The following is a 16111-nucleotide window of genomic DNA, read 5'->3' on the forward strand; positions in this document are numbered from 1 at the left end:
ACAGGAGCAGCCGAACATTGCGTTTATCATACGATTGCGTTGTTGCTGGTAGCTTTAGCTGTGTGCTGTATACATTTTGTTGTACAATTTAATACGAAGTAACTGCACTGATTATATCGCGGATTATATACTGTACTCCTAATACTATGTAGTTTAAGCCTTGTTTGTATTTAGAAAGAAAAGCACTTGTTCGCCGTGTTGTAATCAACATACGTGCTTAAGAGAGAGCAAGAAAACACTTAAGTCCTCAAACTCGACATGGGCTCATCAAAGAAACACAAAGAGAAGGAGAAGGAACGGGATCCAGAGGAACGACACCGTGAGCATAAGAAACACCGTCACAAGGACCGGGATAAGGATAAGGACCGCGAGAAGCGAAAGAGATCCCGCTCCAGAGACAGGAGCGGCCGGGCAACAGAGAAAGATAGCCGCAGTAAAGCAGAGAAGAGCAGTGGAGAACCACGAGTCAAGAAAGAGAAGCTTGATCCTTCAGACGAGAGCAGCGGTGAGTCCGTGTGCATGAGTGAAGATGAAAACCTAGTGAGCATAGACAATTCTTTGGGCATCATTTATGCTTTACTGTAGCCTCTTAGGCTTTGACAGATGGGGTAAAGAGGGAAATTTTAAATTGTAGTTTCCAGTCCTTGAAAAGTAATGGAAATTACTTATTGTCATGTCAAGTTCTGTGTTTACTACGTTGTTCATTGTTATGCTAGTTAGCTCTAAACTATTTAATTGTTGGTTAAAAATTGTACTTTGTGAGTGCAATCTGTATTAAGTGTTTTTTGATTTTTTATGTTTATCCAGTAAAGGGAAAGTCATCATTGTAAAAACGTATGGTAACCATGGATGGTATTAACTCTCCCGTTGTTTTCTGTTGCAGTACCTGGTCCAAAATCTGCGGGTGGTGATGCTTCACTCAGCATTGAAGAGACCAAGTATGTTTTTTGTGCATGTATGCACATTTGAAAATTTGGTTTTACAGTCTCTGTAGTTCTGAAACACCCTGGTAAATGCCTTTACTCTTTTTCTTGCAGTAAACTGAGGGCCAAACTAGGCTTGAAACCCCTTGATCTAAATGAAACCAAGAAAGGTGAGATATTGCTGGTCACATCACATTAAAGTGCTGTTTTGTACATAATAAAACATCCATTGTTTGAGAGTTTTTTTTTTTGTTGAAACTTGTTATTTATTACAGCATCTTATTTGATGTATGTATTCTAAATTTCTAATTATTTGATCAATTATTTAAATTATTTAATCAGAGACTGGAACGAAGGAGGAGCCCCTCCTGGCTGAGACCATCAATCCTGTCCATATCCGACAGCAGGCTGAAATGAGAGAGAAGCTGGCTGCTCTTAAAGAGAAGCGACTGCTCAATAAGAAACTGGGGTAGGACTTCTTTGTCATCAGCAACCGATAATAATTCTGTGCTGTAACAGGGTTTACACGAAGGGCAAGGAGGCAGGAAGCAGCAGAACAGTCAACATAACTTGAATGACTTAAAGAAACATAAACACACAGAAACACACAGCGGCCATGTGCATCTCTCTCGAACTGGTGTCTCTGGCTCGTCTTTATACCCCTCCTGGCTGATTAGGACAATTCAGTGCTGGGCGTGCATCCTCCTAGCCCAGCCACGCCACCCTTCTCATCACAAAAGCCAAAACACAGCAGTAACGCTAACACTTAAACTGAGAAAAATGGCTTCCAAATTTGGATTGTTCTAGGGCTGTCAAATTAAAATTTCGAATATTCGTCGAATTTATGCAAAAACCGTGCATTCAAATTAAAGGTGTGTCAGGAGGCCCGCGATACATGATGATGACGTAGCTGATGTGGTTTGTTTTGTTAGCATATCCAGTTTAACCTATTAGATGCAGCACGGCTGCGTTAAAATTTTTTAAAATGTCTGAAAAAGATATTGAGGAGTCGGAGTGGACCTTACACCAAAACATATTAAAAGTGCTGTGTGGCGGCGCTTCGGTTTCTGGAGTATCGAAGGCGAGATTGTTGACAAAACCAACGTAATTTGTAAGTTGTGTAAGAAACCGCTCTATCACTTCACAGCATCTGTCTTGAGAACACACATGCAGTCTTGTCATCCCAAAGAGTTTTCTCGAAAATGTCATGACGAGGGGCCATTATTAAAACAGTCCACGGTATTACTGGCACATTGGTCAGAGCTGAGTGTGTGTTTTCATCAGCTGGAAACATAGTCAACAAAAATGCTCAGCCCTTGCTGCAGATCAAGTTGACCGTCTGGTGTTTTTGACACAATATGTAGATGTATGAGTAAGTGGGTAGTTTCAGAACAGTTTGCCATTTGTGTTAACATAATACATTACGCTGTCTGTTGAAGCGTGTTTTCTCAAATTACTGATGCTCTTCCATTTATGCACTTTTTTTGTGCCTGAAGACTGCAATTGCAAAATATAGTGTGAAAAAGTTACATGTTGGTCTCTTAATGAACCAAAACCGATTGGATCGTTTCAGAAGACATGGATTAAACCACTGGAGTTTTATAAATGTACTTTTTTGCTTTCTTTATGTGCCTTTTGGAACTTCAAAGTTCTGGTCACCATTCACTTGTATTGGATTGACCTACAGAGCGGAGCTATTCTTCTGAAAATCTTTGTGTTCCGCAGAAGAAAATAATTGATCTGATATGGCATGAGTAACAATCCCTTTAAACTCTATTGGAATTCTGCTTGAAGGTTAAAGCCTCCCCGCAAGGCTAATTTCAGCTGTCTATGTGTCGTTTGTATGTACTCAGAAAGGTGAAGACACTTGGAGAGGACGAACCATGGCTGGATGACACAGCCGCCTGGGTGGAGAAGAGTCGCAAACTAGCCAAGGAGAAGGAACTGGCAGAGAAGAGGGTAAGGATGGAGGGTAACAAATTATTATATGCCTTGCTTTGTGACTCACATAAGGTTTTGAGACTTTTGATTTTTCCCTTTGTGCATTCTGTCTTCCAACAGGCTAAGCTCTTGCAAGAGATGGATGAAGAATTTGGTGTGAGCAATCTGGTGGAGCAGCAGTTTGCACAGGAAAAGAGGGTGTGTAACCTTATCACTTTCTCAATCACAATCAGGCTTTAATCAGCAACAATACTGGAAGACATATTGTGACAAACTGACTTTGATCATGTAACAATTGTTGGTTGTCTGGTTTCTCCATTCCTTTTAAATCCTGTGGTTTGTGAATATAAAAAGTAGAATCACTTAAACTATGATCTATATTTTATTGTAGGCCTTCATGTGTAACGGTTTATTTTTTTTTAACCAGGAATCATATAGCTCACGTGATCTTAAAGGTCTCAAGGTTCAACACAAGGTGGAGTCTTTCAGAGAGGGAGATACCATTGTCCTAACTCTTCAAGACAAAGGTGAGCTAAAAGGATGATGCTGGAATGACTCTGTGGTTAAAGGTCTGGTCTAGTTATCTGAAGGTTAATGGGTGATGGTCACGGTTTCTGGAATCCCCTATTACCATACAGGGGTTCTCACATTCATGGAAAACCTCTTGATTATAGCTTGTATAGAGTAGAACTTGCTTGTAATTAAGTCAAATTTGTGAGCCGCTTCTTTTGAAAAGGTTCTTTTCATTTAATTGCTTATAATGGTTCACCAATCGTCCTGAATGATTTATTAGCAAAATCATAGTGCTCTAAAGCGAGTGGCAACGAGTTTGTTCCTCGGTAGCTGTCGCTTTAGCAAATGTTCTGTTGGCTTATATAAGCAAACATCTGTTAAAGTAAGAGAAGAAACACCACCTACACAAGAACTCTCACACAGACATACTTAAAGATTCACTGTGTGGGTGATTTTAACAGGTGTCTTGGAAGAGGAAGAGGATGTGCTTGTGAATGTGGGTCTTGTGGACAAAGAAAAAGCAGACAAAAATGTGGAGCTTAAGAAGAAGAAGCCTGATTATAAACCTTACAACGAAGAGGAGAGTGTGGATGACATGATCATTGTAAGCTCACCTATTATTCTTTTTTTTACATTTGTTTAAAGGCAAAGTTTGTCATTTCTAGGTCTCGAGCTACACCAAACGGTATTCCAAAAATAATGATGTCTGATTTCATACTGATACCCACCTCAAATTTGCGTCATTGATTGAGCTTTTAAAAAAATAGAGCAATGTTTTTATAGTGCCACAATGTTTAAACTGTTTGTGGAAATATGCCATTCCAGATGTGTATGACTTTATTCTCTAGAACACAAAGATTTTAAGAAGAACATTTCAGCTCTGTAGGTCCATACAATGGTGGGCAGAACTTTGAAGCTCCAAAAAGCAGGTAGAGGAAGCATAATCCATAACACACCAGTGTTAAATCTATATCTTCAGAAGCAATTTGATAGGTGTGGGTGGAAAAACAGATAAATATTTAAGTTCTTTTTACTTTAAATTCTCCTCCTTGCCCAAAAGGTGGCAAAATGCACAAAGAATACGAATCGCCAAAAAACAAAAGAAGAATGTGGAAGTTAAAATGGAGTTTTATATAAATTTTTGGGTGAAGTATGAATTTAAGCTTGGTTTGGAAAAGGTATTTTAACATCTAAATAATTGCACACTTTAGCTTCAATATCCACTTTGGTAACCCGTGTTTCTTCAAATTCTTTCCAGTTTAAGCCAAAGTCTGTGCTGTCCAAGTACGATGAAGAGATCGAGGGGGAGAAGAAGAAGAGTTTCAGACTGAATACCGGTGGTTTTGTGGGGGGTGAGAGAGAGCGTGAGCTACAGGCCATCAGAGAGAGCCTGCAAAGTCAAGCCCAGTCTCTGGACATGCCTGCACTTACCCTCGCCTCTGAATACTACTCACCACAGGACATGGTGAGCACAACACTTGTACAAGTGTACTCCTTTTGGAGTTTGATTTCATTTTTGACAGTTGTTTTATTTTTTTGTTTGTGTGATCAGGTGGGTTTCAAGAAGACCAAGCGGCGAGTGAAAAAAATCAGAAAGAAAGAGAAACCTCTGAAGTCAGATGATCTCTTGGTAGATGACACACGGATCTCAGATTTCGGCTCCAGGTAAACCCTTTTGACATATAAAGGTCTAGTAAAACTTTACTTAAACATCTCTTTCTGGTGTCTGGTTAATCTGGTATGTTTTCGGCTGGTATTGGTACTCAGGTCTAGAGGTCGAGGCAAAAAGCAAGCAGATGAAGAGGGGGAGGATGCTGAGGATTTTGACATGGGAACCAGCAGCAAGGCAAGCGATGTGCTTAAACAGTCAGATGACGTGAGAATGGCTGACATGGACATTAGTGAAGATGGTGAGGGAGAATCCAAATGGCCTATATTCTGAATCCTTTAAACCCATACATGAAGCGGTGACAGTCCCAGCTCATTTTCACTTTCATTATATTGAAAAGAATTCTGCAAAAATTCACCTTGGAATCACTATTTCTATACCCACACTCTTCTTTCTTAATTCTTTTCTCTGTCTCTCTCAGAGGACTTTGCCCCTCCAGAGCCTGCTGTGATGGAAGAGGATGAAGCCGAGCAGGAGCTCCAGAAACAGCTGGAGAAACAGAGGAAACTCAGACAGAAACAGATGCTCAAGGACTCAGGACAGAGGGTCAGCAGTTACTCTGTCTACTGTAATTCTTTAATAATGGAGCAAAGCACAAAGATGTCGTGAAATCACTTGACAAGCACAGTTTTCTTTCCATTTTGCTATTGAAAAGGGTATTTTTGATGGGACATATTGAAGGGGGTCATCCCTTTTCATATATATATATATATATATATATATATATGTGTGTGTATATTAGTCAGGAGGCATTAGTTATGTCACTTCCATGAACCATGCTTTGCTATTTTGCCACTTGTTGGTAGAGAAGCTACAAAGCATTTGATTGGACAAAAATCTATGTAGGCAGAGTCCATGTTTCCCAGAAGGAAGAGTCTGAAAATGTTAAATGTGTATATCAAAGCTAATAGACATGAAGACTAAAAGCATAAAGCTCCAATGTAAGTAAAATGAGCTCATATTAAGGGCAGTTTCACACCTGGCTCGTTTTGAGCATTTGTTTTGAAACCTTTGTTTTTGTGTTTTCTTCAAAACACCTGGACAAGATCCTATTTCAAATGAACATTGGAGAAGTTCGCTTGTTTTAGGACTGTCACAATTACAAAATTATGTTCTGATCACCCAACAGTTTCACTGAGCCGTTCAGCGCAAGAAGAGCGGAGGGTTTCTTCTAACTCCCGTGAAAATATAAATGAGGATTTTAGTGAATGCAAAGCGGTCCAGTTTAACTTTAATATAAATATAGTGCAATAGCGAATGTTATTTGCCATTGTGGGTTCATACATGCAGTGTTAATGACACACAGTGACACAGAGGATGCCTGTTTAACGTCCGAGATGTTAGAATAAATAAACGCAGAATGTGAAATAAGGGCTTGTGGGTTTAATCAGAGAGCCTTAAAGTAAAGTTTGAAACTGATGAATTTTGGATAGTAATATTTTACTATTGCATATTTCAATATAAGATATAATAGCTATTCAGTTTGGCTGGGTTCCAACAACAACAACAGCGTAAATGCAAATTGGACCAAGACTAATGTTGACGTTGATTTACTTTTTTTTATATAAAAAATATGTATTTTTAATGTAATTTCATAAGTTTTGATTTATTAATTAATAACTTAAGGATTATGAAGCACACATACAACTATGACAAAAGACAATTTTGTATGACAATGAATTGTCATAATCGTGAAAGCCCTAAGAGAGACAATTAATCATCATAATCACAGTTATTTGTTTGACAATTAATCGTCAGCCAAATTTTATAATCATGACAGCCCTATTTGTAGTGATAATGCAGTCCGTCCCATCAGAACAAAGAACCAAACAATATCCCTATAAAAACTGTGAGCATGCCTGATGGATCTATGGAGAAGAAATCTGTAGGTCATCACATCACTGTAATTCATAATCAAAACTTTGATGTATCCTTTTGGCAACTAGTGATAAAACATATTTGCCCCTTCCTGATTTCTTCTATTTTGGTGTGTTTTTCATACTAAACGCAAAATATAGTTTTACATACATATATATATATATATATATATATATATATATATATATTTTTTTTTTTTATTGCAGTAAAAAGTAATCCAACACCTATATCACCCATGTGAAAAACTAACTGCCCCCTTAAACTTCATAGCTGGTTGTGCCACCTTTAGCATCAACAACTGCAACCAAATGCTTCCAATAACTGGAGATCAGTCTTTCACAATGCTGTTGTGGAATTTTGACCCACTTTAATTTTGCTTCTTTTGAGCCATTCAGAGGTGGATTTACTCCAATGCTTTGGATCATTGTATTGCTGCTTAAGCCAGTTGCACTTGAGCTTCAAATCACGGACTGATGACCGGATTTTCTGGTAGAAAGCAGAATTCATGTTTCCCTCAATTATTGAAAGTTGTCTTGTCCCTGAAGCAGCTAAGCATCCCCACACCATCTTGCTACCATCACCATGCTTGACCATAGGTATGATCTTTTTGTGGAAATTTGTGTTTGATTTACACCAGATGTCATCCAAACAGTTCCACTTTCAACTCAACTCAGTTCACTAAATATTCTCCCAAAAAGGTTTGAGGATCATCAAGGTGTGTTTTGACAATTCAGATGAGCCTTAATGTTCTTCTGGGTTAGCAGTGGTTTTCGCCTCGCCACTCTTCCATTGATGCCATTTTTGGCCAGTGTCTTTCTGATAGTGGAGTCATGAACAGTGACTTTTGTTGATGTGAGGATGGCCTCCAGTTTCTTTGGATGTTGTCATTGGCTTTTTTGTGACTTACTAGATGAGTCGTCGCTGTGTCTTGGAGGAATTTTGGAAGGACAGCCACTTCTGGAAGGTTCACTTCTGTGCCAAGTTTTCTCAATTTGGAGATAATGGCTCTCACTGTGGTCCTTTGGAGTCCCAGAGCCTTTGAAATAGCTTTGTAGCCCTTACCAGACTGATGTATTTCAATCACCTTTTTCCTCCTCATTTCTGAAAATACTTTTTCACAGGACTGCATAATTAATATAATTGCACATTTGAAATAGGAGTTGTTTAATAATTCCTTAGGTAACATTAACACGATTGCTTCTCTCTTTTTGGATAGCTCCAAACAGACACAAGTAGGAGACACGAGGAATTTTTTTGACAGATAAAAACCATCTTTACGTGGCTTAAGTCTTTGTTGTATGTATGATTGTGTGTGTGTGTGTGTGTGTGTGTGTTAGGGAGGGAGGGAGACCGAAAGCTGTGTGATTGAGAGAACAGGCACTTTTGAATGCAGAAACAAAAGCAACTAAAGCCACAGATTTTGCAACTCATATCCATCCAAGTGTCGTATAATGTTTATTTGCGTCGCAACCACTGGCTGGAATGTGCATGCTGTACCATGCAGAGACGTTTTGCATATTCAATGCTCATGATAAATCATTTTAACCAGCATGTTGATATATGCTCTAAATCCCGGTATAATGCACAAACATTTCCCTGAAAGAAAGTTTAACAGTTTTGGTTCATTTTGAATTGTTGCCTTGTGAAAGCAACCAAGGAAATAATTCAACATTGTAAAATTGTTACCCCTTTTTGGAACAAATCAAAGGAGCTGCAGGTCAAAAAATGCCCTTAATGGAATATTCCAGGTTCAATACATGTTAAGCTCAATCAACAGCATTTGTGGCATTTTCATCTCATTTTTCTTTTTAAAAAAATGCAAAAATCCTGGTTACACTGAGGCACATACAACATACACATTTATTTTTAGTGTTTAAAAGGTAGAAATCTGAAGCTTATAATTTTCTAAATGCATTAACATACATTTTCTGTTTAAACTCATGTAGTATTTGAGCTGAAAAGTTGTTTAAATCATCATTTTAGGGTTTTACGATCATGGCAACAAAGTTGTAAAACTGGCTATAACTTTACACTGAAAAGGTTAGTAAGTGATTTTATCACACTAAAAATATGTTAATATGCATATTGTTTGTCTTGTGGCTATAAGTTTTAAATATTGAGTATTTTAACATTTACGAATTGGCCCCATTCACTTCCATTGTAAGTTTCTTTTTTGTATTTTTTTTTTTTTTTAAGAAAAGGGATGAATTTTTTAGGTAATCAATATTATGCCATACATGCTGTTGAATAAGCTTAACTTATATTGAACGCAGAATATTCCTTTTAAAGTGCATTTGTTGACCGTTTGAAAGTGTGGGTTTTATTGATATAGGTATTTCGTAAGGATTTCAAATGTTTCATACCCTATTGTGTTTCTGCTTGCTCCTTCCAGGTTGCTGAGCAGATGAATAGAGTGGGGCCAGCAGGTGATGACAACGACCCGGACAAAAAGAACAACATCGTCTTCAACGCCACCTCTGAGTTTTGCCGCACTCTTGGTGACATCCCCACCTACGGGTTGTCAGGCAACCGAGAGGACCAAGAAGACATCATGGTACACACCGTCTCAACGTTCTCCTCTGTATGTATTCTATTCTTTTACCTGATTATCTTGAATTTTCCTGTTATGTGTCACACAGGACTTTGAAAAAGACAATGAAAAAGAGGGAGCCGGACAATCAGACTCTGATATGGATGATAATGTGGGCTGGAGCACAGTCAACCTGGATGAAGAGCCGAAACCAGCCGACGTGAGTCTTCTGCTTTCAGCATGAACAGTTTAGAACTTGACTTCAGTTTGATTGAGCTGGGAAACATTTTCTTCAAGATTAAAAAAATTGTCTTTACTGTATTCTCTCCTGTTGTATTCTGTTATAGTTTGCAACAGCCTCCACAACTATTCTGGATGAAGAGCCCATTGTGAACTCTGGTCTCGCTGCAGCTTTGCTTTTGTGCAAGAACAAAGGTGAGTTATCGCATCAATTGCTTTTGAACTTGATTAATCTGGATGTGGATATCTTATGTTGTGGCATCTGTAATGTTGTGGATAATATACAAACTACCAGTCAAAACTTTGGAAATACTTGTCTGAATTTATGTTTCTCGGATAGTGGTAACACTTTACAATAAGGTTCCATTCATGAACATTAGTTAGTGCATTGGATATCATGAAAAACTATTGACAAAATATTGTTTACAGAACTTATTAATCTTTGTTAATAACTAACTAATGTTATCAAATGTAACCTTATAAAGTGTTACCAAAATAGTCCTATTAAAGAATGAATAGGTTTTTCCAAACTTTTAAATAGTAGTATATGCTTTTGAAATGTTACCCTTACAGGACTGCTTGACACACAAATGCAGAAAGTGGCTCGTGTTAAAGCTCCAAAAGCAGTTCTACCAAATGACAACTATTGTATTGAAGACAAGATGTAAGTAGATGCTTCAATATTTAATCAGTTAAGATCATCATGAAGTAATCCCGCACAAGCTTCATTGTTGTTCTTATTTTGCGTGAGTGGAGTAAGTTGGAGTAACATGTTGGTGGATATTAAGTCCTTTCTTTCCACTGCAGGAATATTGATGATAAGTACAGCAGGAGAGAGGAATATAGAGGCTTCACTCAGGATTTCAAAGAAAAGGATAACTACAGGCCAGACATCAAGATTGAATATGTTGATGAATCTGGTCGCAAGCTCTGCCCTAAAGAGGTCTGTGCATGTGTGGTGGTTCTCAACCAATCATCTCTGTTATGTAAATGCATCACTATTTCACCTGCTTCAGAAATGTCCATACAAGTGTTCAACGTCATGTCTTTCATCCTCCAGGCTTTCAGACAGCTGTCCCATCGTTTCCATGGCAAGGGCTCGGGCAAGATGAAGACTGAACGACGGATGAAAAAACAAGATGAAGAAGCGGTATGTTTTCTTCACATCCTTCAATTATAATAAACATGCGGCACAATTAAATGTCTTTCTTTACAGACATTATTTATGATTTAATAAAATCATGTTTTACGTCTGTGGTGGAAAATCTAAGTGACCTTGTTGGTGAATATTTATGTCCAGTGTGCAGAGATATACTACATGTCACAGGAAATGGCTTGGTGGTATGTCAGCCAAGCAGTTGAGTTAAAGCTTGTGGTCATTATTCCTGCAGTTGCTGAAGAAGATGAGCAGCAGTGACACTCCTCTGGGCACCGTGGCTCTTCTGCAGGAAAAACAGAAATCTCAGAAAACTCCTTATATAGTGCTGAGCGGCAGCGGGAAGAGCATGAATGCGTATGTATTTTTATAGTATTTATCATAGTCTTCACATAGAAGAAAGAAAAATGTATTTTATACATTTTGAAGAAGAGTGTGAATATTGTATTAAGCAGTATTATCAGGGCATCCCAATTGCTACTGCTGCTTGCACTGCCTGGCCAAAAAAAAAAGGAGAAACCTCTAATATTTTATTGAACCACCTTTTAGCTTTGTTTACAACACACATTCGTCATGGCATAGTTTAGACAAACTTATGCAACATCACAACATTTATTTCCATCCAGAGTTGCATTAATTTTTGGCCGAGATCTTGTATTGACGACAGGAGAGTCGAACCACTCCGTAAAATCACAGCAATAATGATCCAATCATAGGCTCTAAAGCATCTTCTTATTTAAATCCAAACGGCCACTCTTGTTTTTTTTGGCGAAGCAGTGTATCTATTAAATATGGATATTTTTTTTTACACTTACAGAGTATAAGATTTCTATATATTATCTCCTTTAATTGGTGTCGTCCTCCTTCACAGGAATACCATTACAAAATAAATCTGGACTCAGGACCTAAAGCTGGTCTTTCACAGAAGATCTTACACAAAATTACTCTACTGCAAAAATTTTAGCTGTCTCTTAAATGAATAAAATTAAGTTGTGACTAGTCAAGTATTTACAGACGTTGACTTGTGTGTGAGTGTATATTCCTAATTTCTTGATTCTGACAATTTTCTGTAGAACATTTTGATCTTTGTCTTTTCCCCCCTTCATTAAAAGCTGTTGTGACAACACTGGGTTAATAAATGAATTTTTGATTTTTCTTTGGAGTTGTTTAACATTGTAGCAAATTAACATACTTTTACCTTATTTTTTATTCTCAGGTTAGGTAAAATAAATCAAATCTGGCTTAAATTATAAGTGTAAATTATTCTTACAACCTTAACGAAAGACTCCTTTGCAGTTTGTTCTGGCTCACTTAAAACACTAAAACACAAAAGCCTTGTTAGGCAAGTCTTTTTGTAATCTATAAAATCGTTTTATTGGTTACGATTTTCTTGGCAATCAAAATGTATAGGCAAGAAAATATATAAAACAAAAAATGTATCAGTCTTTTTCAAAGGCATCATAGCTGGAAGTTCGTCAAGTCCGAGATACTGTGCTGGACTTAACAGCATCTGAATGTTCTTGTCTCTGCATCAGCTTTGTTTTTATTTATTTTTTTTTTTTAAATGACCTCAAGATCAACTCTGTGTAGTTTGGCCCTGTGCCAAGAGACTGCAACCATCTTCTTGCACCTGCAATTCTTCAGCCGACATCTCTGTTGGACATGTTCCCAGACATGTTCTGTACACAGAAACATGTTCACTCTGGTTTTAACTTGTTTTATATTTAAATTATTTAATACATACAATGCTAATGGGTAACACATTTTATGAATAAGCTTGGCTTACTGAAACCAAGAGCTACAATGGCAAGAAAAATTATGTGAACCCTTTACAATTGCCTGCATTTATGCAAAAAATGTGTCTTAATCTGGTTGAGGTTCAAGTAAGTTACAATTGTGAATAAACACTCTGTTTTAACTTATAACATTATTGTATTGTTTTTGTACATATTGAATACATCATTCAAACATTCACAGTGTAGGTTGGGAAAAGTATGTGAACCCCATAGGCTAATGATGTCAACAAATGCTAATTAGAGGCAGGAGTTGTCAATGACATCCAATTAATGAAACTATATTGGAGGTGTGGGTTAGAGCTACTTTGACTAAAGTATTCAACCATTTTAAGTTTGCTATTCACAAGAAGATGTGGAAAATGCCTTGCAAAAAATATCTCATTAGACCTACAATCAAGATTTGTTGCTTTGCATAAAGCTGGAAAGGATTACAAGGTTATCTTGAAGAGCTTGGATATTTATCTGTCCACAGACAAATTGTCTAAATGGAGATGATTTACTACTGTGCCTACTCTCACTAGACTGTCCAGCCAAGATAACGTAAGGGCACACGCAGAATGCTCAATGAGGTAAAAAAAAAAAAAAAGGACCCGAGAGTGACGGCTGAAGACTTGAAGGAATCATTGGAACTGGTTAAAATCTCTTTAAGTCATACTCATAAGTCTACTTGAAACAGGCTGTCCTGGATGAAATCATTCAGCCAGGTTTCCGTGAAACAGAGCAGCGGTGTTAGAAAAGTCCTTGTTTAAGTGAGCAGAAGCAGTATGTCCGTTTTTTAGCGAGGGAGATGACATTGGCCAGATGAATACTCGGCAGTGGAGTCATAAAGCCGCATCGACGACGCTTCACAAGTGCGCAGGCTCTCTTCCTTCGCGTGCATATTTTGGATCGCTTGTATAGCACCGCAACGCCTCCAACTAAGATGTATAATAAAATGTCTGAAAAATCAGCTATACTCTGCTGAATTTTCAGCAATTCATCCAGAAATACAGATATCACTTTAGATGAACTGTTACGGGTATCGGACAGCGGCACCCATAGGCAGCTATATGTGTCATAAAATACAGGAAAAATGGTGAGACGGAGAGCCGTGGTATTTTCCCGCTGAAATCTCCGCAGTTATTGAGGGAAAACAGCGGAGCATGCGCTAATGATCATGGTCCCTGAGGGTAAACCACAGTCTCAAACCGCCACCTACTGCCGGAAGGCTGCAACAGCAGGCCAACCATTCAAACACAATCCATTTTACAGTACATAAAATCCTCTTCAAATAAAGAAAATGAAACAGATACCACTTTTAGATGATCTTAAAACATAAAATCAAACACAAATGTGATCACACTCTAGTGGGCATCACACATCCTAAATTTAGGAGGGTATTTATTGTCTGGAAATATGTGAGCTATGGACTAGATTAAACTGTCCTTGTTGTACCTTATTAAGTAATGAAATGTATAAGGGAAATAGTAGCATTTGACAACCATTATAAATGAGATAAATGACAAATATCTAGATTATTTGTCTTTAATAGGTTCTCCACCATTGAAATCGTAATACAACATCTAGTTGTATCTGCTCACAAATTCTACTGTTAGAAATTATTGAAAATAATATCACACATATTTAGGTACAGCTTTGCAGCGAAATCTTTCAGAAACAGTGATGAGATTATTTATCAAAATATCCCACAATCAAGTCGTCTTTGAATACAGACAAACTTTATTACTATTCTAAACACAAATCTAATCTAACACATATATACATGAGACAGGTTGGTGAGTAGTGACAGAATGTGAAATAACTGATCAGTACAGTGAAGATGAACTCTATGGAGTCTATCGACAATGCCTTAAGAACCATTTATCCTTCTTTGAGTCTACATTGATTTGCAATCAGATTACCCAAATTATTTGATTAATACACCAGCACTTTGAGTACAATATTTGAGATGTTCATGCATTCTTTGTGGTGTTTCCTTGGTTCTTGGTCGAAAGTTCGTTCCGTCAATGTTTTGACTACTGTATGATTGAAGTTTATTGGCTGTATGAATTAGGTTAATTGTGAAGCGAGGCCTTCTCACTCCTTCTCAGGACTTTTCGAGTCATATGGTCAACTGGGCTGTCTTTTCCGACAGTTGAGTTATGGTCCTTTGTTTCAGACTCTTAAACATTTCCTGCTTAAAAATAGTGCATATTTAATCATGAACTTTATATCTTGCAAATGGTACAAGAGACATGAAATTCATTTTCAGATTTTTCTTCATATACAAACAAACACTTACATACTAAACAATAATTTTTTTCATGGATGTTATACGTGTAGGTAATAAAACATGAATATATCTGGTTACAAAATCATATTGGTTTTACACATTGCATTTTATCAAGTTAAACCTTATAGTTACCATTCTTAGTAGAATGAGGTAAATCATACAGAATTAAAGATTATATTTATCAATTATAGGTGATTGCACATAGCTACACATATTTTAAAGAGTTCTGTCAGTCTATAATCATTAATTTGTCAGGTACAAACATTACCACAGTTCAAAGTGATTTTCAGCATTATCTAGCAAGGTTAAGATGAAATGTCTTAGAGTTGTGCAAATCTGGTAACCTTGCACAGAAGAAAAGTCTTCTTTAACTGGGTGGGGTTTTTTGTCAAGGCTGTTGATTTATGATGTTGAAACATTCCAAACTGAAAGGCTGTTTTTTTCCTCGTTTCAAATAATGTTGGTGGAATTCTTCTGCATATCTTACACTGTTTACAGTCTAGTGCTGTCAGTCAAAGAGACCGGTGAGATATCATTAATATCTTTATGGGAGTAAGAACATTTTTCACATACCTTTTCATGAAAAAACTAAATCACTTACAGCACCTTTAACATCTTATATTAATGAGTAAATGTATCTTATTTTGAGGATGTTTAGATATTTTTTACTGGAAAGCAAGACAAATAAATTGTTATTTTTTATTTTTTATTTATTTTATTTTTTGCAGTGAAGAGATTCTTACTTTCCAAGGAGCCAATTTATGGTTTACTCCACATTTTATTCTGAGGAAGACTTCACAATTCTGCTGTCCTTGATTTCCTGAATGATCAGTGACAAATCAAATGTAAACTTGAAAATGGAAATTAATTTGTTTATTTGGACAATGTGAACTTGTCTTCATGGATAAAACGTCATGTTTACTTATCAGTCTTGTGAGGATGTCTTTCCCTGATCCCATGGATGAATAAACTCTAACAAAGTCCTTAAAATCAAATCCATCTATAAGAGAAATATTTAAAAAAAATTTAAAGGTCAGTAAAGTGATGCCACATTTTATGCAATGGACCCTTTTTACAGACTTTGTTGACACATTTCCTCCTAATTTAGTATCGCAAATATAGTAAACTTTTTTTATAATTTCAACTTTTTAATTATTGAGTCAATTTATAATATAGCAGTAATGTATAGCATT

The 16111-nt window shown here is 37.0% G+C and overlaps 1 protein-coding gene across 1 annotated transcript; it reads left to right on the forward strand.

Annotated features, from left to right (window-relative positions):
- LOC127627933 (U4/U6.U5 tri-snRNP-associated protein 1-like) lies at positions 1-12750 on the forward strand. The gene is made up of 20 exons (XM_052104554.1): positions 1-505; positions 884-938; positions 1038-1093; positions 1266-1392; positions 2777-2882; positions 2985-3062; positions 3292-3391; positions 3839-3981; positions 4636-4842; positions 4930-5042; positions 5145-5287; positions 5468-5592; positions 9317-9478; positions 9564-9674; positions 9802-9889; positions 10268-10358; positions 10502-10637; positions 10755-10844; positions 11086-11207; positions 11722-12750. Exons 1-20 carry the CDS (start codon positions 259-261, stop codon positions 11738-11740), a joined length of 2319 nt encoding a protein of 772 aa, XP_051960514.1. The 5' UTR covers positions 1-258; the 3' UTR covers positions 11741-12750.
- The last annotated feature ends 3361 nt before the right edge of the window (positions 12751-16111 follow it).

Source organism: Xyrauchen texanus, chromosome 34 (assembly GCF_025860055.1).
Source record: "Xyrauchen texanus isolate HMW12.3.18 chromosome 34, RBS_HiC_50CHRs, whole genome shotgun sequence".
Taxonomy (NCBI): domain Eukaryota; kingdom Metazoa; phylum Chordata; class Actinopteri; order Cypriniformes; family Catostomidae; genus Xyrauchen; species Xyrauchen texanus.